The sequence below is a fragment of the Rhamphochromis longiceps genome, linkage group LG6, assembly GCF_057381845.1.
Source record: "Rhamphochromis longiceps isolate RC_006_pf linkage group LG6, R_longiceps_female_GT1.1, whole genome shotgun sequence".
NCBI lineage: Eukaryota > Metazoa > Chordata > Actinopteri > Cichliformes > Cichlidae > Rhamphochromis > Rhamphochromis longiceps.
The window spans coordinates 8,706,082-8,728,872 of record NC_140562.1 but is presented as its reverse complement, the minus strand read 5'-3'; the positions used below and the strand labels follow the sequence as shown (position 1 = coordinate 8,728,872).

Here is a 22,791-nt window from a genome sequence, read left to right as displayed (position 1 = left end):
ATACAGCATAAAGAAAAGTGTAAGAGACTCAGCAGCAGATTAGAATAACAGTTATAGATTTAATAAATCACCAAATGAATCCAAGAAACGAGCAAACCTGTTCCGACAATTTGAGTTTGTATTCCCTCAGCTGCAGACTCGCTGCTGTTTAAATGTTTGAAAAGGAAGATTAGATATAAAAAACGTCAAACATAGACTCAGTCTGCCTTCACATTTGATATGAGGCCAGCACGTATAGTGGCCTCAGCAGGCTATTACTGAAATACACGTGCTATATCATAAACTATGATATAAATAGGGAGGTCCTATTAACATGTTTAGTCTTAAAGGACACCTTCCTGCCTTTAGTCTCATTCATGAGCAGTATTAGTTTTCTTCTAACATCCAGAAGTCTGCACGATGTGTTTCATAGTTTGTAACAAGCCTTTGACAGGTAAACATAACATGACCGAAAAAGCAAAAAAAAAAAAAAAAAAAAAAAAAAAAAAAAAAAGAGAGAGAGAGAGAGAGTGTTGAGATAAGAAGAGAAAATGCTCTCAATTATGGAGACAGGCAAATGGTTCATTTATGTTTGATGTGTGTTTATTCCTCCCTAAATATCGTCGGTGAAGTTCGCCATGCACGTCAGATTTTCCTGCGCATTTTTATACGTGTGCCAACAGAGAGAGAAAAAAAATCACATTCTAACAGACAGCTGGTGCTTAGAATACAGTTGAATAACTATTAAAAAACAGATGATATTTAGATGATAGTTCAGTCTAACACATGTGCCAGTGAACCATTAAACGTCTGTGAAACTATGCAGTTATGAAACGTAACTTTAACCTCAGCCAAACCGATTTGCTCAGTTGTAAATAAAACAGCGAAGTAAACGTGACCCGACAGACAGAACCTGAGTGAATGAAGTCCAGCGTTTAACCACTGAGAGCTAAAACTCAGCTGAGGTTTGAAAGCTGTGTGCCGGTGATTGGACATCAGCCGCTGATGAAGCTGTTCACCTATAAAGTGCTCTGTAAGGAAACAAGCTCCAGCAGCTCTGCGCTCGGGGAAAACACTATATTTACTTATCTTGTGCAGAAAAATGCGCTGACATTGCTTTATATCGAGCACCGGCTGCCCAGTTAAACTGTGACTATCACCAGGTAACTAGGCGTGTTTCTTGAATTAGCAGCAGGTGTTAAACAGCTGACAGATGAGGAGGAGGATGCATGCAGGTAAACTGAGGGTCTGTTGAGCTGATCGCTGGTTTCGTGAGAAAAATGTCAGCTCGTTCTTTATGTTACAGAAGCACAGAGACACAAGACCAGGCGGAAAGAGACGATCGTTCGGTGAAAATGAGAATCTGCGAATGCAACATGTGGAACACGGAGAGTGGAATATGTAAACAAACCGGTTAACGTAACCCCCTCGGTGCACTCTGCATGCTAACTGTTAGCAGAGCTAGTGAAATCTCTGAAAACATCTGAGCACTTTTGCAAACATGTTCTATGTTGACAACCTGACCAGACATACGTTGCGACATTCGCGGCTAAAACACTGTTAAAAGTGTAGCTGGTGACAGAAAAACGGGGTATTTTAAAACTACACCACCACCATTGCTGCCTGTGATTTGATCTGCATTCTGGGATACCTGGCTGCCCCAAGTCTACACAAGCAATAGATTATCTAGGATCGACCTGTTTTGACTTACTTTGCACGGCAACCAATCAAATGTTAGAGAAGCTGCATGGGCAGCGTTAACCCCGCCCCCTGAGTTTGATGGGTGAGGCTGACAGATAAAATTATTTCATGATGAGAGCCAGGCGCCAGGACTGCCAAAATGAAATAAATAAATATATCATTAAATAATTAATTAAATGTGTCAATAATTAATTAAAATGTGAAATACATAAATAATTAATTAAATGTGTCAATAATTAATTAATTACATGTGTCATAACTATTTATTTAATTAATTAATTCCAATTTTAATTAATTATTGCCACATTTAAATAATTATTTAATGGTGTATTTAATTAATTCATTATGGCAGTCCTGGCGTTCCATAGATGCATACTCAGTCATCCAGATAAGTAAATCCCAAAAAGTTGATTCAGTTCATCCAGACGTGGTGTTTTCAGTGGGAGAAACATTTCATCACTGAGCCAAGTGACTTCTTCAGTCTCAAAATGCTACGTCCAGATGAACTGAATCAACTTTTGGGGATTCAAAATGTTATGTATTTAAACTGTTATAAGATGTTAATCTAATGTACACAACAAAGGCATACTGAAATGAATCTGAAATCATATTGCCATTTTAAAAAGCTCTATAAAGCATTATTATTAATTTCACCTGTAGACTAATCTATTGGCCTTAAAGATGAAGTCAGAAGTCAAATGTGACATGAAATTTTAAATTTTTATGCAGTAATTTCTTTCTTCTCATTTTAAAGGGGATTTACAGGCCTTTGTCTGTTCATGCACATTAAGCGTGTACAGAGGAAGTCAGGCAGCCAGATGTCTATCTCTCTAAAATTTTCCAACCACAGAAGAAATCATCTTCAGATCACATCTCCATCTCCATCCATTTTTACTTCTGAGAATTGCATTTCCTGCTCTGTCTGTGTGTGAGTGTGAATAACAGCTTATTATTTCTTTCTATTGATCAAGTTGTTCAGAGGCGACTGTTAAAACGGAGTGTACGACTGTTCAAATTCAAATTTTATTTGTCACGTACACAGTCATACACAGTACGATATGTAGTGAAATGCTTGGACAACTGCTCGTGACCTAAAGAAAACAAAAAAGGAAAAGGCTATGAATAAGATAGGAAATAAATATGAAAAATTAAAAAGGGTAAATTTAACTAGGAAGGAATAAAATATAAATTAAGGTTAAAAATGAAATAACTGTACAACACAAATTAGAATGAAGGGTAAATTTAACTGGGAAAGAATAAGATAAAATATATAAATTAAAGTTGAAAATAAAATAACTGTACAACAAAATACACAATATAGAACTATATAAGAATGTATGAAGAAATATAAATAAATATATACACAATAACAGCAGCTGTACAAGTATTAACCGGAAATGAAGAATATAATGTCCAGTGTTGTGCAATCCACATTATGTCTTGTGCAGTGCAAATATGCTTAAAGTGATTTAAGTAATGAAGTGAAACAATGTCCAGAATGTCCAGTGTGTGTGTAAGAACTGTATGTGTGGGTCAGTACTGTGTGGTGGTGTGATTGAGAGACCGTATCGCCTGCGGGAAGAAGCTCCTCCTCAGTCTCTCTGTGTTGGTCTTCAGGGAGCGGAATCGCTTTCCTGACCTCAGCAGAGAGAACAGTCTGTTGTTGGGATGGCTGAGGTCCTTCACGATCTTCCTGGCCTTGGTCCAGCACCGCCTGCTGTAGATTGAGTGCAGGTCAGGGAGCTCGGAGCGGATGGTGCGCTCAGCTGATCGCACAACCCTCTGTAGAGCTCGTCTGTCCTGCATGGTGCTGTTCCCGAACCAGGTTAAGATGTTTCCCGTCAGGATGCTCTCTATGGTGCAGGAGTAAAAGTTCCTGAGCACCTTGGAGGGCAGTTGGAAGTCTCTCAAGCGTCTGAGGTGGTAGAGACGCTGACAGGCCTTTATCACCATGGTGTTGATGTGACAAGACCATGACAGGTCCTGCGTGATGTGAACTCCGAGGTATTTGAAGCTGTCCACTCTCTCCACTGTGTCGCCAGGTTTAATCCCTATGCTTCACATGTTGTCTGGTACAAAAATGGGCGCTAAGTATATAAAGAATGAAATTTTTCACTGTCCAGGGTGATTTATGGAACAGAGTGAATTACAGTAACAGAAGTATCTGTGCATTCATCAGTGTTCATTTCTTGAACTTACAGTGCCCCAAGTGCCCTTTTCTTGAGGCAGATTTTTATTTGTTTTTAAATTTTTATTATAATTCTTTTTAATGTGTGTGTGTGTGTGTGTGTGTGGAGTCCTGTCTGTGCCCCTCAACAATAATATTTAACTATTAATTACATTTTTGCTAAATAAAAGGATCTAGCTTGCATCAGTCACATGACTACCATTAACCAATGATCGCTCTTGATGGCAGAGCGTGCTGGTTACGAGCCGGGAACGAGCTCGCAAAGAGCATGCACGTTTTTTGCCGTCTGAGTGGTGCAGAGCTATAGGAGAAACACAAGTTAATTGAGAGATGCAGACTGATGCAAAAACAGTAAGTAGGTGTACAGCGTACATTGTAGTGTATAGCACACAGCAGTATTAGGTTATTATGTACACATTGGTCAACTGTCTTGTGACAACCAGAGATGGGCAGTAACGCTTTACTTGTAACGCGTTACAATGTTGTAGCCCATCAGGTAAAAACATAGGCTACATTTGCTTTACATTGTCCCCACCTGATGACAGTGGTATAGTATGATATGATTCCATATTAGATTCTTGATGAATGTGTGTTGTTGTTCTTCAGCCTGGTTCTATGTGTCCCTTTTTAACTTTGAGTACCCGCCCCTTTAAAGATCTCTGCACAGCCCTGGAGCAGAATAATATCAGTCCATGAGTCTCAGACTGAGGCAGAGCTGAAGTGTGAAAGCAGCTGCAGTCCAGCTGGTTTTCTTTTGTGTGGTTCAACAAAAAACAAATTTTGTTCCAGTCATGAAAGGTTCCTGTTTCGTCATAAATGTTATAGGATCAACCTTCCAACTGACCAAATTACATTATCTGAGCCAAAAAGTTAGTTAATGCTTTTAAAATTATGACTATCACACCAAATTTGTAACCTAAATTTGGCTAACAGCAAACTTAACTTGATAATTAGAGTGGGTGGGTGTGGTGAATGGGTGGAGAGGTTTTGGAGACAGTGTCGGAGGAGTCGGGCGGCCACAGCTGCCAGTCATCAGCTAATTGTGATTCCTCTATTTTGTCTCAGGCTATGTCCACACGTACCCGGGTATTTTTCTATGCGTTTGTACCTTTCGTCCACACGTAAACTGTGTTTTCGGTCACTGAAAACGGAGATTTTAAAAACTCCGGCCAGGGTGGATATTTTTGAAAACTCAGTTTTTGCATTTACGTGTGGACGAGAAAAACGGAGAAAACGCAGAAAATGCAGCATCAAAGGTGTGCGCCTTTTTTGACGTCACACTGTGCGCCACGTTATTGTTCCGGTGAAATTAATTTCTACAATACTGTTACTGTTAATTCTACTCTCTGCAGTGTTTAAATGCTTACATATACACACACAGTTACTGTCCCTCCACACATACAACTCGGTTCTGCTTCTATGCCCCATCTTTGTTTACTATTTCCCACCGAGGCTTCTAGACTTCTGATTGGCCAACATTTCTACACGGTTAGGAATATATCGCCACCTGTTGCTTTGGCATGTTCCTAGCAGCGTTTTCTTTCATTTCTGCGTTTACGTGTGGACGGGATTATTTTTTAAAACGAAAACGGAAAATCTCCGTTTTCAAAAATACCCGTGTACGTGTGGACGTAGCCTCAGTAGGTCGCTGGGACCAGGGGTGAGTGATGACTGCGGTGTGCAGTGTGTTAAAATTTCTGCAAGAATAAAGTCTGTGTGTTCTATCATCGAGAGACCCAGTGTCTGTATGTTGGGTCCCACAGTAACAATGAGTGATACAATAATTTATTTATTATTTTGTACAAATTAATAAAGAAAACATCAGACATCACAGCGACATGATTGGTCAGTTGCAATGTTAATCCTGGACCAACATTATTATGATGATGCCGATTCAGTCTTTGTTTAGATCACTGTGCAGATCAGCTAATTAAAGACTCCCAAAAGCATCAGGACAGAACTTCACCATCAGACCCAAAAACAGTGGGACTCATTACTGTGAAGCCAAGAACACAAGAGGACGTCAGAACTCCAAAAACATGTAACCAGTGCAAAGAAAACAAAATATTCTTATACTTTGTAATTCCTACACTTTCAGTGCATCATTAAATTGACTTGATACTGATTTCTCTGCTTGTGTTGAATCTGTGGATCAGGTAGTCCAATAAATGAATTCTTTTTAATTAAACAACCAGTTTCTTGTTGTTGGATTAAATCCACAAGGAAAAGACTTGTAGGTTTTTGAAAGTGGACAAATTAATCTATAATATATAATAATAAATATCGTTAAAGTAACAGGTCCTACGGATACAACTTATGCTATAATATGTTCACAATAAATTAGTTTTTAATTCACTAGAAAAGAAAAATAAGCAATCTTAAAACTTAATGTTAAGGAAAAGAGCTTCCAATGACCTTATTTGCATCTCATAGACAGAAAAAGTCATTTAATTTTGAAAACAAATATTTTGGTGTGTAACTCTTCTTAAAGAACTCGACATGTTGTTTTAAACTCAATAGTTTCCACACTGCTTGGTGGTAAAACATGAACATGTGTTGATTCCCGCTTTATCTGCTGTTTAGACAAATGAGCTGTCATGAACAATTCAATGAGGAAACTTAGCATTAAGTGTGAAGAAACCCTGTTAAATATCCTGATCCAAACTGCTGGTGTTTTCTATGTAATGCTTTTTAGCTTTTCTACTATGTGAATCTGTATTAATAGCAATAATATCATCTTCTCTCTTTTTCTGTCTACACCAGAAGTAAAGGAAGAGTAGAGAAATCATCTGCACTGTACTCCACAGTCAACAAAACCTGATTAATATAATAAAACATTCTAAGCTCACATTATTACTTGATCAGCCATATTGTTATACTGTTAAGCTGTGAATGTGGAAAGAGTTAACAGTGTATGCTCGTTTGGATACAAATCAACCAACTCCTCTTGTTTAGGAGGCTAAAGAAACTAGGACCAACACCACTACCTGCAGGTGTGGAGTGAAAACCTCCAGAAAGACTTCTTGTGTTGTTGCAGATAAGACATCACTGCAGTGAGTAGTTAAGCCTGCCCAGTGGATGACTGCTATCACACTCAACCCCATCATGTAGATTTGCAGGAGTAAAACACTCCCTGCTGACCCTGCTGACCTGTCCATTATCTTCTGATTATTTATTTGTATTTGTATTTTTGCATCGACTTGGAGCTGAACTTACTGTTTTGGTAGCATTTTTATAGTCTGTGTGTATTTTTTGTGATAAATAGAAAACAGAAAAGATCAAATACAATACTGTAAAAATAAAGCATGTCAGATACTTTTTAATATTTAATTTTTAGTGATAAAAATGAATACAATGCTATTTTTATTTAACTTTCATGATGGATTGAACAAATATGGCAGGCTTCACCACAAAAACGATCACTAAACTGTCCTATCAAAACAGAAAAAATACTGGAGTGTCCAGGTAGTGCTCTAATTATAGCTCAGAAAATAATTTAGTTAAATGTGTGCCAATTCTTGATTGACCTGGTCACTCGAATCCCAAATCATCAAAATATTAGAATATTTTCTTCCCCGCCATCCCTGATTTCCTTAAAAATATTATGTTTGTAATCTGTAATTTGGGACAGATGTATTAAAACACATCTGTGTATTGGCTAATTAAAAATATAACCAAAATTCAGGCAACCCTTTAAAGTCCTATATTTGAACAAATTAAAAAATCCCAGGACATTGTAAAAACAAAACTAGTGGCAATTTCTGAATAGATACATAGGTGTATTTCACAATAGTAAAGCACATAATATTTTTAACATTAGGAATTAGAAAAAACAACAACAACTGGAATGTCCAGATGACACTCAAATTATCACTAAGAAAATAAGTTTGTTAAATATGTAATTTGTGCATAACTTTTATTTATAAGACTTACACACCATTTTGAGATGGTGTTCCATGTACGCCCTGCCTACTAGCATCTTGCACCCTGCTGTTGGGTTGTCTCAGGGGGATCTTTTCACAACCTGCACCTGGGGTTCTTGCCTGGTGTGGTAGACCCCAGCCTCTATGGATCTTGTGTTTAGTGCCTCTGTGCTATCTTTTAGTCCGGCTTTGTAAAGCCATTGGCAGGATTTTCAATCTGCTGGGTGGTACACAGCAAATTCAAAAGTGTTACATTTTTTGGTGTTAATAGTCTTCTTGCAAAAGTAGAGTTAATTTTACTCTAAGCAGAGTCACATTCTTTTAATGTAACTCTGAGGTGTAAAATGATAGTAGTTAAAATCGAGTGTTAAAAATGAGTGTTTCTCTGTCAAATCTGGAGGTGTTAAAATGGAAACATTAACTCCTGACCTCTTAACTCTGAACTCCTAGAGGGGCTATGACACCAACAGAGTAAATTCACAGACTCCGCCCCCAGCACGGCTCCAATCGAAGCTGAAGTGAAGCCGTTTCAGAACATTTTGCTCTACATATTTGAGTTGTTTGCCATGCTTGGTAAGTCATTTTTTCAAAGATTGTTTCAATTATTATTATGAGCTTTTACTTCTGTGGCTCTTTGGAGTTGAGACAAAGCTGTGTGAAAGGCATTAGCCATGTTGCTCGGTGATAGCATAATATTCTGTTTTAGCTAGCTGAAAGGTATTGTTTGCGGGCAAATACCACAGCCTTGAAAAAAAGCTTGCATGTGAATTTTCAGTCAAACTTTTGGTCAAATACACCTAAAACAATGTCTAGAATGTGAAATGTTGGTATAATGGTGCTACTTGAAGCCTGAAAACGATCGCCCATAAAAAAACAAAAATGAGCAAACAGCAGTAGCTGACGTCCTGACTGGGTTCTACGTTAGCATAGATCCCTCCAGAGTTTTGTGCACACGGTTTAGGTAAAAATTAAAAAGGTTGAGGTTTTACATTTAGTTCAGTATTACCTGTTGCCTGTGTCCTTGTCTTTTGGGAAAATACTTTACACAAGTAATGGCTCAAAGAGGATTCCTTTTTTTTTTTTTTTTTTACTGTGCTGCAATTGTTTACTGGATTATTTGTGCCATTAATTAGTGTCAACTAATTTTTATTCGATCTCCGCACAGGATATGCTTGTGAAGATGGAATATGGGGGAGAGCAGAAGTGCGTTGAAGTTCCACAAAGTGATGAATGAAGGACATGCATATTGTATTGAAGAAATAAGTGATGAGAATGCTGTTATTTGCATTTACCATGTCAGACCTTTTGATAAACAAAATTCTAATGAAAGTGAGAACATGTATACTGTTACATCTTTCAGAAAATGTTTTGAAATTGTGGTGCACAGTTCAGAATAAATGTTTTTCAAAAACCATTGCATCTTTTTAGTAAATGTTTATTTCCAAAATAAATTTCTAGAAGTTCAGAACAGTAAAATTCCCGCTTTTTAGAATGAATTAGAAGATAACTCTTACGTAGTTAAACTAAAATACTCTTTGAGAGTTAATATATAAACTCTTAACACCAAGTGTTAAATTATCAACTCCAGACAGATTTGGTGTTTAACACTAAATCAGAGTTAACGTACCAACTCTCCAAAAAGAGTTAAATTAACACTCTGGTGTGGACCCATATAGACACTTTAATAGTGTTGAAATCAAATCCGACAGTGTTAATTTGGACATGCTGGATTTGCTGTGTACGTGCTGTTCAGGGGCCTGTGCTTCTTTGATGGTTCATCTTCTTGCTCCTCTTCTTTCTCTGGTTTCTGCTGTCTCGGGTATTCACTAAGCATGTGATCAGCTGTTGCCATCTTCCTGATGCACTAAAGGATCTTTGTGTGTAGGTGTTGATTCCCTAGATCTTTTTCTTTTCATTCAACTGGCTCATTTTACTTGGTTTTCTCTCTGCAGGAATTTGGCAGTTGTGGCATTCCTATAGGCCTCTTCATGAGTCCCATTTGCCTGTGGGATTCCAAGATCTTTGCATCTATCTTCCATGTCAACAATGCTGCCTTCTGGTAGTACAATCTCCCCAGTTCTAACGACTTTCTCTACTTTTTTCCCATCCAACTACATTTATCCAGTCCAGATGTTGTTACACTAGATCCTAGCAGTGTGGATCGGTGAACTAATGTCTCTCCTGGCACACAGCTTGATACCATCCATGTTGAGGATATGACTAATGATTTCTTCAGCCAGTCTCATTGATGATTTGACTAAGGGTGTTCAGGCCTTTGTAGAAAGGGAGTGGGGACAGAGTATCTCCTTGGTAAATCCTGCATCCTTGACAGTGACTTGTTGGCCTCTAGTGTTGTTGGCCACATCCCTGTTGAATTCCTAATGAAGGCTCTCTGGTTGATCATCTTCTGTTTCAGGCATTCCAGGATCCATCTGAATCCTGGAATCATCGTCTTTCTTGAAGTCGATCCAGGCGGTGCACAGGTTGGTCATTCTGGTTTTACAGTCTCAAGTGACTGCTCCGTCAACAAGGAGGTGTTTTGCCCCTCTGGTGTCTCTGCCTTTTTCCTTCTATGTGCCTGTTCATTTTCGCCCTATTACAGGACAGGAGCTTCCATGTTTTATTGAGGCAGATTATTGGTTAGTAGTTGGTCCTTTCTGGGGATCCTTGGGGATCAGGACTGTCCAGCTTTGGATTAGCCATTCTGGGTTCGTCTCATCCACTAGAAGCTGGTTAACTTTTGCTAATTAAGAGAGTTATTACTACATGGAAGAGGTCACACTCAAATTTGTATTTAATTACTTAGAATTACTATGCATTATTATGACCATGTGATTAAAATAAATGTAATGCATCCAAATTAAAAAATGGTTTTCCTCAGACTCTAGCGAAACAGAAACAGGGATGACCTGGTGGAAACAGCGAAGAATCCCAAAGTGCAAAATAAAGGGCAGATTTGCAGGGACTAATATTTAAGGTTCTTTTATCTGATAAAAGTGTGGTAATTGCTTGTGGTCCATAAACTTGTGATGATACATAATTACTTGGCTGCCAACTGAGAGTAGAAGAGCAAGTACAAGACCACTCTGCATTCTGGTATTGTGTGCATAGTGGTGGTTTTTGACTCTGTTTTAGAAAACTATCTTCAGTATCAGAAAGACTGTGGTGTGGTGTAATGTGTACTTAAATTTCACGTTTAGGGTTCAAATAGATCACTTCACTTGGAGGAAAAAAATCCTACAGATGTTGGACGTATCTGTATTCTAAATATTAGGTGGTGGCATGTCATCTTTGCCCTCTATGAAATCTACAGCTAATGGTTTCTTATTGTCTTAAAAAATAAATTCCCGAATCACATACAGCGGGGTTCTTAACAAGTATGTGAATCATTCACGCCCCACACAGGATATATTTATTTTGACATCCATGTTAAAATTTTAGTTACATTATAGATACTTATTTTAATGTAACACTGTGGAGATTAGTTTTGAGTTTTATAGATTTATAGAAAAATTGATCATGGTCTTGTGATCATATGATCTCATTAATAAACTGGACCAGAAACGTAAAATTAAAACGTGATTAAAATATGTTGTGTTTGTTTTTAAGAAGTTCATTCTGCGTGCTGCACTGTATAAAAACCATTTCTTCATTTCAGTGTGGGAGTCTGTTTATGCTTACTGAGCGTGTACAGCAGGAAGGAAGACAGTTTAATATGACTTTAATATTTTCCAACCACAGAAGACATCTCATCTCACCTCAGCGTCTCATGAAGACTAACTAGTGAACAGGATTTTTCATGTTGAAGTAATTTAAGGAATGAGAGGAGCAGCTATGAGTTTAAGTGCAGCAGCCAGTGGATTTGTTATCTTCCTTCTCTCTTTATCAGGTATTGGGAACCTCTATATTTGATTTATACCTACGGTTACACTGTCGACACCAGAGCTGTTTCTGGCTGTCACACATTCAGCAACTGCATTACTTTTATGAATTATAACTGTAAACAGAAGAGATTTATTTTTTTGCCTTCTTTTTTTTAGTAAAAAAATACAAATGTTGTGTAATGTGTTGTAAACACTACAGATATTATTTTTTTCCATAAATATACACTGTTAGAAAAAGGCCATTGTATTTGTATTTAACTTTCTAAAATGTTTATTTTGCTATAGTACTTATTTACACAATTTAGATTATTTCTAGTTTATTAAACATTGAATTTATGAGAGAAATCTTCTAAGGATTAATAAACATTCTCACATATACCTCATATGAATACATTTATATTATACCCTGTTATCAAGCACTATACCTGGTCTCAACCAATTAGGTGATTAGAAGAAAATGACTCTAAAACTATTTCATGATTGTTACGGTCAACAACAAAAGAATCAAAACTTCAGTTTTTCTATTGTGATGAAGAGTGCTTGGTCTAAATCCCATCAGAATTTCTCTCTGCATATAGTTTAACTACAAATAAGACTGTTTATGGTTGTTATCATTAATCTAACTGCATTCTGATGTGTTCTGTGTTACAGTGGTACAGAGTCAGAATGATTATGCAGTGACTTACACTTCTACTCAGATCTGTGCTGTAAAAGGATCAACAGTGGTCATAGGCTGCTCCTTCAAACACCCTTCAAGAGTAATTGTGTTAAAAAAAGTTTGGTTCACTAAAGGGAATAATTATAACCCGTATGATCTGAAAACAGACCCAGCATATGCAGGTCGACTTTCATACAGCTCTCATTGGAAGAGCTGCACTCTGACAATCAGAGACCTGAGAGAGAGCGACTCAGCTGTGTACAAGTTCAGGTTTGAAGCAAACCAGAAAAGTTTTACTGGTTTACCTGGAGTCACTCTGACTGTCACAGGTACTGATCTACACACACTGATAAATATTTCATCAACTTAATATGCATGTTCTACTGTGCTTCTAAACTTTTCAATGGTTTAATGTATAGACATTGAGAGAATTATTATTTTGTTACTACCGTAATTCATTTTATTACTTCTGTGAATTTTACTGATGTCTCCTTCAGTGTGAGAGTGACTGACATCTTATTTATTGTTTCTTGTCCACTGGTCAAGATGTTCAGGTCAGTGTGTCGACTGGACGACAGTTGGATTGTGTCACCAGGTGCAATCATTATGTTTCATCTTATGTCTGGTACAAAAATGAACAACAAGTGAATGGAGCCAGCTCTTCTTCTTATGAAGCTCAATATGACACTGAAAACAGCTACTCATGTGCTTTAAAAGGATTTGAGGATTTTCACTCTCCATTAGTTTGTGAGTTCACTTTGAGATTTTACCTGAATGAAAACTTTTAATATGGAGGCTTATTAATGGTGTGTTCTTTCTGTCAATAAGCATGTTTTTTTTTATCTCTTAGGTGCCAAAAAACAGTGGTGCAACAGAGTGAATTACAGTAACAGAAGAATCTGTGCATTCAAAGGCTCATCAGTGGACATTTCTTGTACTTACAACAATTTTGAACGTCAAATCCAATCAACATCCTGGTTCCATTCTGGTCGTGGATCTGAGGACCTCAGAAAAGACTCCCAGTATGCAGGTCGTGTTCAGGTAATTGAAAGAGAGAGAGGACGCTCCACTCTGAGAATCAGAGACCTGACAGAGAGTGATTCAGCCGAGTATCACTTCAAATTCAAAACACAAAGATTTGAATGGAAGAGTAGTTTACCTGGAACAACTCTGACTGTCACAGGTACTGATCAACACACACTGATGGATATTTAATCAGCTCAGTTGCTCTGTTGTGTTAATGGGTGTATTTATTGTTTTGAGTATTTAAGTCTGATGTCTGCTGTGTTGTCATATTCAGCTCTGCAGGTGAAGGTGAGCAGAATAATATCACTCCATGAGTCTCAGACTGAGGCAGAGCTGAAGTGTGAAAGCAGCTGCAGTCCAGCTGGTCGTCTTTCTTTCATCTGGTTCAAAAACAAGCAGCTTATGGTTGAACGAAGTTCTTATCAAGATCTGTTCAATCCTGGAGACATCATCTCCTGTGCTTTCAAAGGACATGAAGATTATCCCTCAGATCCTGTGTGTAAGTTTACTTCACTCTGTTATTGATGATCATGATTTTCAGCTCCTCAGCTTTCTTTGTTCACCAAAATGTTGTTTAAGATATTAAGTAGAATTCACAATACTGTACATACAGTTTAAAGGTGAGTGGAGTCAGGTTCATGAATTAGAGGTAAGCACTCAGTTAAAGTCAGAAAAGAACAGTCATTGTGCTGAAGAGTGGTTTGATCCTGATCAGAGAACATCAAAGTTCTTTTCATTTTGGAAGGTACAAGCACATGTACATTTAATCGTGATTATTTACTTTAGAGGAACTAATTAGCAATGTAATAAGCAGGGATCTTCTGACTGTCTACAAAGGTCTGTCCATGGACTGTCATGTGTACATCCAATTTATGGAACAACTGACAAATCCAGCAAACATGGTCTGTTCATGCAAAGCATGAATCTGCTATATTGAAGATAACTAGGATCTCCATATTTTGATTTTCAAAAAAGAGGACACCTGGCCCAGTCATGAGGAACTTTAATAATACTGTTTGCTTAAAGAAAACATATTTAAACAATGCCTTCTCTGTGCGGTTAATGAATGGTAAAATTAAAAATGTCATATTGGCTTTTACAAGTCAACAAGTGCAAAAAAAGAGGACGGTTGGTCACCCTAAAGATAACAGATGTGACCAATAATTACAGGCTTGTGTTTCCCCATACTGGATGTGACAGACTGAAATGAAAGTGAGGGAAATTTCTTGACCACCACTTTAGATAATAGAGATAATTTGCACACACAATTATAACATAACAATAACGATAAAAGTAAATGTATTTTTTCTGTTCTAGACATTCCAGAGGTTCCCACTGTGTCAGTGAGTCCCTCTGGTGAGATAGTGGAGGGAAGTTCAGTGACTCTGACCTGTAGCAGTGATGCTAACCCAGCAGCTAATTACACCTGGTACAAGGAACAACAACCAATCAGCCAAGAAAAGCAAATCACCTTCAGGTCCACCCGGTCTTCTGACTCTGGAGAGTATTACTGTACTGCTGAGAATGAGGTGGGGCGAAGGTCATCTGAAGTGATCTCTATCAAAGTGAAATGTGAGTCAAGACAGTTTTCTTATAATGCCACACAGAAACAGGGGTTTAAACTCTGAAATCGTCACAGGTGGAGAAAACTGTCAATCAACTGTACAATCTGCGATGTCGGGAATAGATATTTAAACTTAAAGAATAGGATGGTGTACAATTTCTTCACAATTATTATGTTGAACACTAAATTCAAATGTAAATTTGCTGCAATTTTTGTCATAATTATTTCCACATCCCTTCCAGATGCTCCAAAGCTTCCCTCTGTGTCAGTGAGTCCCTCTGCTGAGATAATGGAGGGTAATTCAGTCACTCCGTCTGGTGAGATTGGTGACGACAGTCCAGTGACTCTGACCTGTAGCACAGTCAGTTTTTCTCCTGACATTAGGAACAATCAAGGTAGTGACACAACTGAGTTGTTAAAAAATGCCCTGATTGTAGTTTTAGTATTTTTAGTTTTCAACTGTTGTATGCCGTTAGGCAAGAACTATACTCAAAATGAGTCATTAATTAAGACTTTGGTCTGATATGTTTTATCTTCTATGTCCATTCTTATGGGACCATTAATCTTGTAATCCAGTAACAAGTTTTCAGTTTGGTCACTGTTTCCTAGACTCATGGAAAAAAACAGCTGCAGTTGTATCAATCACTGTTCTATTTCTGGCTGTTATAATCATCTGCGGAATCATATTCATTAGGTGAGCAGTTCAGTTTTATTGTTGTTATTAAAAATTTATTTAGTAATTTCATGTTATGATTAATTAACATGTTCATTTGTTCTTCTGTACAGAAGAAAAGGGTGCTTCAAAACAAATTCATCCAGACAGAGGCCAGACAACAAACCAGAGGTAAGGAAGAAGAGGTCAGGTATCAGGTATACATATATGAACCTGAAAAAGACCATGTTAATGTAAATGAATCTCTTTGTATATGTCGCATACTGCTGTCATACACTGCACAGTGGGAAGTTTAAATTTGGCTGCTATAGTACAGACGTTTGATGACTTTGTATAGTTTACATGCTTCAAACTTCATGTCCCACCCAGGTTTATGAGATCCACACTGCACAGTGTGGATCTAATGATTGATTTCTAATACTGCACAGTGTGTGGGTATCTTAAGTTCTCTCATATATGAAAATGTACATGAACAGTTCATAAAATGTAAAGTCTACTGTTTTTCTTGAGAGTGTGATTAATTGTAATTAACTTTCATGTGTTGAGAAAATGACATCTTTCTGTTTAATAGTGTTGTTGGTGGCATTGCTCTTCCTTTGCTGCATATAGGGCTGCAGTGGGGTGGGGTGGCTGTAGCTCAGGTGGCAGAGCAGGTCAGCCACTAATCAGAAGGTCGGTGGTTCGATCCCAGGCTGCACCCTGGCTGCATGCCAAATATCCTTGGGCAAGATACTAACCCCGTGTTTGCCTACTGGTGGTGGTCAGAGGGCCCGGTGGCGCCTGTGTCCGGCAGCCTCGCCTCTGTCAGTGTGCCCCAGGGCAGCTGTGGCTACAATGTAGCTTGCTATCGCCAGTGTGTGAATGGGTGAATGACTGAATGTAGTGTAAAGCGCTTTGGGGTCCTATGGACTAGAAAAGTGCTATACAAATGCAGACCATTTACCATATAAACCTCTCCAGGAATAAATAGAAATACAAGGTTTGGGAGGCTGTGGCTCAGGAGGAAAGGGGGATGTCCAACCATAACCTTTCACCTTTTATGGTTATTTTTAATTACAGGAAAATGCATATTGTTATTACACACTTAACGCTCCGCAAAGTGGGTGTCCAAAGCGTGACGGCCCTTCAGCTCCAGCACAGAGTAGAGCAGCAGAGGAGCACCAGGATGATCTTTGCTATTCCAGTGTAACTTTCATAAAGAAGCCAGAAGAGCACGACTACTACAACATTCTCCCCATTAAGACCAAAAGAAGAAAAAAACAGGATGAAGAAGTAACAGATGTGGACTACACTGTGGTCAGATTAAACAGCACCCAAAGGTGAGGACACTTAGTTTGTGAAACGCTGGGAAAATATTTCCAGGCTGTTATATTTGTTCATTTTTGGCACTACACAAAGTTTTTTCTTTTCTTAATTAATGTTACTGATATTGTGAGCTTTTAAAAAAAATCATATTATCTTTATATTTCTGAGAGTGTGTTTTTACCTTTACAGGTTAAGAGATCAACAGGCTGCAGAGCATTCATCAGCACTGTACAGCACAGTCAGGAAAAAGTAGAGTATGAACATGAATGTGTGTCCTCAGTGTACATATTTAATGTTTTTAGGAAGATACTGCTGTGTATGGCTGTGTTTGCATTTTGATAAAGAATGATGCAACAGATGAATCAAAATGTGTCCTTGGACAGTGGACTTCCTGTCCCTGTCTACACGTGTATCTAGTTTCTTGAAGACCTGAACAAGAGGAACATTACAGAATTTATTTTTGGCGATCTTGGAAAAGCAAAATGTGTTGCACCACAAATGCACTCTGATCAGAGTTCTGATGGCAACAGCTGCCAGACAGGATTAAATTAAAAAAAAAAAATGAGTCTACCTTTACTGAAATAAAATCTTACTACAGCTAACAAGAAGCCCAAGACCTCTCTAGGCAGTAGGCACTATTGGGGGAATTGTATTGTACTTTGTTTATGTTAATTTTGTTTTCTTTGTTCTTTTTAAGGGTACTTTAAGTTTGTAGTACACTCAAACAAGTGTAAAGGCTTTTATTTGTCCTGCTGAAACCCATTTTAATGTACTTAACATAATTGTGAGTAGAATTATTTTTTATTTGTGTGGATATGGGATATAGGAGTCTTTGCAGAACAGCAGGAGGTAGGTCTGATTAATCTTAAAGTCCTGGTGCTTTGACCGTTTGCTGTTATTTTCAGTGCCCTGCTGAACTGCGCTCATGTGTTTTGTGATTACAGCTGTGTTTAGCAGTTTCTTGTTATCTTTAAACTTATTTCCTTTATAGTGAATCAGAGGGAGCATGATTTTGTCCATCATTCAAGTCGTTCTTGTAATTTGAGTAAAATTAGAAATGTTTCACTGAGATTAAATAAAATAAAACAAAATAATAAAAAAACATTGTTTCTACAAATTCTGGTGTCTTTCTCCACTTCATGTTGCTGCTTTTGAGCAAGCTAGTAACAGTGCTGAGCATTTACATATTTAAATAATTGCAGGTTGCTTTTGTCCCAAACATCTTAAATAGAGGGTTTGAGCTGAGCTGCTTTCTGCTAGCAGAACGGCTAAATTCAGCTGCACTTCACCAACTTCCTGTTATCTACTTCAAGTTGGGTGATATGAGACATTGAGTTTCCCTTTTACTGCAAGTTCACACAATAAACTTAATTTAAAGCTGAAGGTAACCCATATGGAAAAGATATATATAAATCTTATAAAGTTTGTATCTGTCTTGTGTGAAACTTGTATGAAAAGCATATAAGAGTGAAAACAGATATAAGATCCCTTGAAAAATTATATAATGAAACTTGTATGTTTTGGATACTTACTAAAACAATGTATGAAAGTAATGCGAAAGTGGCCACTTTCATGAGTAAATCATGTAAGCCTTATATGATTTACACATGAAAGTGGCCACTTTCATGAGTAATCACATATAAGTTTTTACTATTTCTTTTCCGTATGGGAAAGAAAATAGCTCAGCTATCACAAGGAATGATCTCATTAATAAATTGTTGTGTGTTTTAAAACAACCATTTTAAATGTGTTTTCTTAAAGCTGTCGTCAGTGATCGCACCAGAGGAGATTTAATCTGTTCATGCACATTAGGCGTGTGCGGAGGAAGGAAGACAGCCGGATATCGATCTCGCTTTAATTTTCCAACCACAGAAGAAACCATCTTCAAACATCTTTGATGAAATACACAATTTTTCATATGTGATCGACCTGATGCAGTTTAAGCAAGAAGTGTTTAAAGAAATGAGAGGAGCAGCTATAAATGCAACTGCAGTAACGAGTGAAGTCTTCCTTCTCTCTGTGCTGATATGGTACAAAATATAAATCTCCATTTATGTTTTGTTTTTATACACAAACCACTCACGTGTGTTCACACCTCAAGCATCTGAAGCGCTGCACATCATATGATACTGTAAAGCTGTGTTTGTGTAATGAGCGGGATGAAGAAACGGCTGTTTTGGACTGAAACCAAATTTTAGAAAATATACTTATACTATGTTACTTTAGCATCCACCACTACAAGCATTTTATCTGACAGCTTTGATCAAGGATTCTTGCATGTACATGTGAGGTCACATACAGTGCACTGAAAAAGTATTTACCCCTTCCTGATGTCTTTGCATATGCTTTCTTTCTTTTTGTATATTTGCTACAATATGACAGATATTTTTTATATTATGAGAAATATTACCCCGTTAAATTTTGAAATAACTGGCTTTTTTCTATTTATTGGAAAGCTAGTTAAATTTAGTTTGCTACACGTAGGCCTGATTGCTGCAGGACCCACTGAATGAAGAAATCACTTAAACAGAACTTATCTGATTAAGTGAAGAGCACAAAATGCAACACATCATGCCACAATAAAGACAGAGCTAAAGAAACAAAGTTGTCTATCAGAGTGGAAAGGGTTAAGAGTTATGTGGGAGGCTGTGAATTTAGAAAATTTTAATGAACAGTAAAAGAGGAATAATAAATAATGATTGATTAATCAATAAATAATTCAAATGGTGAAGGGATTAACAAAAATAAAAGGCAAAAAAAAATTCTTACTTAAAAAAATTATATGAGAATTTTTTTCTAAAAATGCAATTTAAAAAAGAGAAATGAGTAAGGGTAACAAGATGTAAGTAAGGGTATATAGAGTGTTTGAGGAGATGGGGAAATGTCAGTCTAAGTGTAGAGTAACTGTGACGGGTGGATGTCTCAGAGCTGAGAGTTCACGGCTGAAACGTGGCTTTCTCTGTTCGCTCAGTCCTCACGCAGAGCTGAGCGCTTTCTGCTCCTCAGTAATAACACAGAGATTTTTATTGAGCAGAACTGAAGCGTGTTTCAGGTTTTTAGTTGCATTTGTGCACGGAGATCGGCACAAACCTCAAGTGTCTCACCAGTGAGCACGCAGAGCGATTTTCATGTCATTTCCTTTTCTTCTTCTTAATTTTTTTTAATAAAACTGTTTTGCTTCATGCCACAGCCTTCAGATATATAATAACGACTCTAATCCGTTCATGCAGCTTCAGTTTCACACAGCCTGCAGCGATATTTACGAACACGGCTCAGTAACGGTCATGTCTGGACTGCGATTTAAAAAACGGCCCGCCGTGATCAGTCCATTTTAATAAATAAACAAAAATTAATAATAAAAATAAAATAAATATAATTCTATACATAGATTTAATTACTGATATTGAGACAGTTTTTTTAAACGAGGTTAATCAAGTTTACTTGATTTTCCTCCTCTATTCTTTCTTTATGTGCCTCCATCGATTTTTGTTATTCGCACGTAAAGTACACTTTTCTCCGTCTCTTGCTCACTCGGTTGGTGGGACTGCTGTTCTTCCTCCAGTGTTTCTCCCCGGTTAGTGTTCACAGCAGTCACCACCCGTGAATCCGAGGCCTTTATATTATTTATTTCTCCTACATTGGGTAGTCTGACACATTTTGTTGCATTTATTTTTTAGTTTATTTTACCTCTTTCAGCTTTCCTTTTTTATTTATCCATCTTTATCAAACACTTCTTCCACACTAAACTGATCTAGACGGCACGTGAGCATACAGGGAAGGTAGGAGAGGGGAGGAGAGTAAAGTGTTTGTTGCTCTTTTACAGATTTCAGGTTTATATGGTGCAACAGTTACCTCCTCTCACTTACCTCAACAGTCACACCGTTCTGAGTGAGAAAGGGGGGAAAGCTGCACTTACAGTCTGTTCACTCGCTCCCTCATCCGATGATTCTGAGCCAGCACTTTGCGCTGATGTTGTTGAAATGAACAGACCGCACCTTTGAAAAAAAAAGAAGAAAAAGTGCAATGTTAGATCAAAGAACTTCCCACTCCCGTGGGCGCATTTCTGCTAATACATCATCAGGCTAACTGGTAAACCCCTACAGTGGCTATTTGAAGGCAAATGTGTCTTCAGACAGTCACTGAATCAGAATCAGAATACACATTTACTCACAGACAATAGGAACAGTAAATGTCTACTTAAAGTACCAATAAAATAATACAATACATTGTATTAATGGTTATTGAGTTTGTTGGTATCTGCCACCCTCAACCTGATGCTGCAGCATGCAACAGCATAGAGGACGGCACTGGCCACAACAGACTCCTACAAAATCCTGAGCGTTGTCCGACAGGTGTTAAAATAGAGCCGACTCTGGCCCTTCCTGTTAGTGATGGGATTTCCGGCTCTTTCGGCTCCCAACCGGCTCTTCAGGTTGTTTTGTTGCTTTGATTAATTTATTATTAACAATAATATAAAATTATGCACAAAAGGAATTACTAATGTAAAAAAAAAGTGGTTTTATTTATATATGTTTATATATAAATATATGTGGTGGCCCCTAGAGACAAAGCACGTACAAACTCCAAAACACATTTCTAGCATGAACTGAACTTCCAAAACAGAGCTACCTAGATCACTTAAATTAGACAATTGAAAGCATATGTGTATTGTTTGTGTATTTATACACAAGCACTCATATATATTCAAATAATTTAAAAAAAAAAGTTCATTTACCTGTTGTTACCACACACCAAATCCGGTCGTTGGTACTTGCTGGCTTGTGTAGCCACTAGGTAACAAAAGCTCAACACTGCACCTAGCATCCTGGAGCACTTCTGTTGTGTTTTCAGAATCAGAATCAGAATCAGAATCAGAATGGGGTTTATTGCCAAATGTTGAGCAGGTTTACAACATTAGGAAATTGCTGCGGTGCTTCAGTGCACGTGTTTTGAGTTTTTACGTGTTTTGGAGTTTGTACATGTTTTGGAGTTTGTACGTGCTTTGTCTCTAGGGGCCACCGTAAATATACTTTTATTTATTCACGCCACATAAAATATAATAAATAAATCATATAGTGTTGCTGATCAGACACAGTGTTGAAGAAACACATATTGTGCACTCAAAAAAATATGTTGTTGGATGAACACAATTTAATCATGGCACCTTTTTCCACGTGATTTAACCAAGTACAGTAACCCATTTTTGACCATGTCAAATCAACACGTTTGGCATTAGAGACAAACAACCATTAAATTACACTAAATTACACTCATGGGTAATTTAGAATCATCAATGAACCTAACTCTAAATACACACTGCAAACCAGCCAGATTGTAGATATGAACGCGGGCCCTTCTTGCTGTGAGGCAACAGCACTAACCATCACACCACCAAGCTGCCAATCCAGGCTTAGCAAAACTAGGAAAGCTATGATTACAAGGCTTGATGCAGAGTTTTCTGTACGTTTTTGTCCCTGACAGGTTAAACCACAATAAATAGCAATAGCATACACATGTGGTGTGGATGTAGTTATCTGCCTCTTAAAACTCCAGCGATTTTCCTGCAGTTTGACATCTAATGTGATCTTGTGAATTTCGTGAGTCCAGGCAACTAACCACTCTTACTAGATTGTATCATGTCATCTCAACAAGAAGAAAATAAGTTGCTGATTTTCATGCTGATGCTACATGATTTACTTATGTTCACCATAGAAACATTAAATTATTTAGTTCAAATTACAAGTTTGACTCTTGTACATGTAACAATCACCCAATTTCATTTTTTTGAGTGTGGCCTTCCCGTCAAATATCTACAATCCAGGACACGAGAGAGACATCCACCTGCATCGCTGTCAGGTTTTCACCCAGGATGGTCGCCCTGATGGCATTG

At 37.7% G+C, this 22,791-nt stretch overlaps 1 protein-coding gene and 1 long non-coding RNA gene across 2 annotated transcripts; both read left to right on the top strand.

The window, feature by feature from the left end:
- Positions 1–8,157: 8,157 nt before the first annotated feature.
- LOC146667464 (uncharacterized) lies at positions 8,158–9,203 on the top strand. The gene is made up of 2 exons (XR_014912063.1): positions 8,158–8,364; positions 8,957–9,203. It is a non-coding gene; the product is annotated as an uncharacterized LOC146667464 (long non-coding RNA).
- A 2,407-nt stretch (positions 9,204–11,610) lies between these two features.
- LOC146667463 (sialoadhesin-like) lies at positions 11,611–17,154 on the top strand. Its single transcript, XM_085408333.1, has 11 exons — positions 11,611–11,680; positions 12,327–12,662; positions 12,880–13,080; positions 13,184–13,516; positions 13,634–13,858; positions 14,677–14,931; positions 15,166–15,318; positions 15,533–15,617; positions 15,710–15,767; positions 16,656–16,915; positions 17,091–17,154. Exons 1-11 carry the CDS (start codon positions 11,611–11,613, stop codon positions 17,152–17,154), a joined length of 2,040 nt encoding a protein of 679 aa, XP_085264459.1.
- Positions 17,155–22,791: the final 5,637 nt, after the last annotated feature.

Coding starts and splice junctions, on each gene's coding strand:
- LOC146667463 (XM_085408333.1), top strand. CDS start 11,611: ATGAGAGGAGCAGCTATGAGTTTAAGTGCAGCAGCCAGTGGATTTGTT. Junction 13,081..13,183: donor TTTTCACTCTCCATTAGTTT/GTGAGTTCACTT, acceptor TTTATCTCTTAG/GTGCCAAAAAACAGTGGTGC. Junction 13,859..14,676: donor TTATCCCTCAGATCCTGTGT/GTAAGTTTACTT, acceptor TTTCTGTTCTAG/ACATTCCAGAGGTTCCCACT.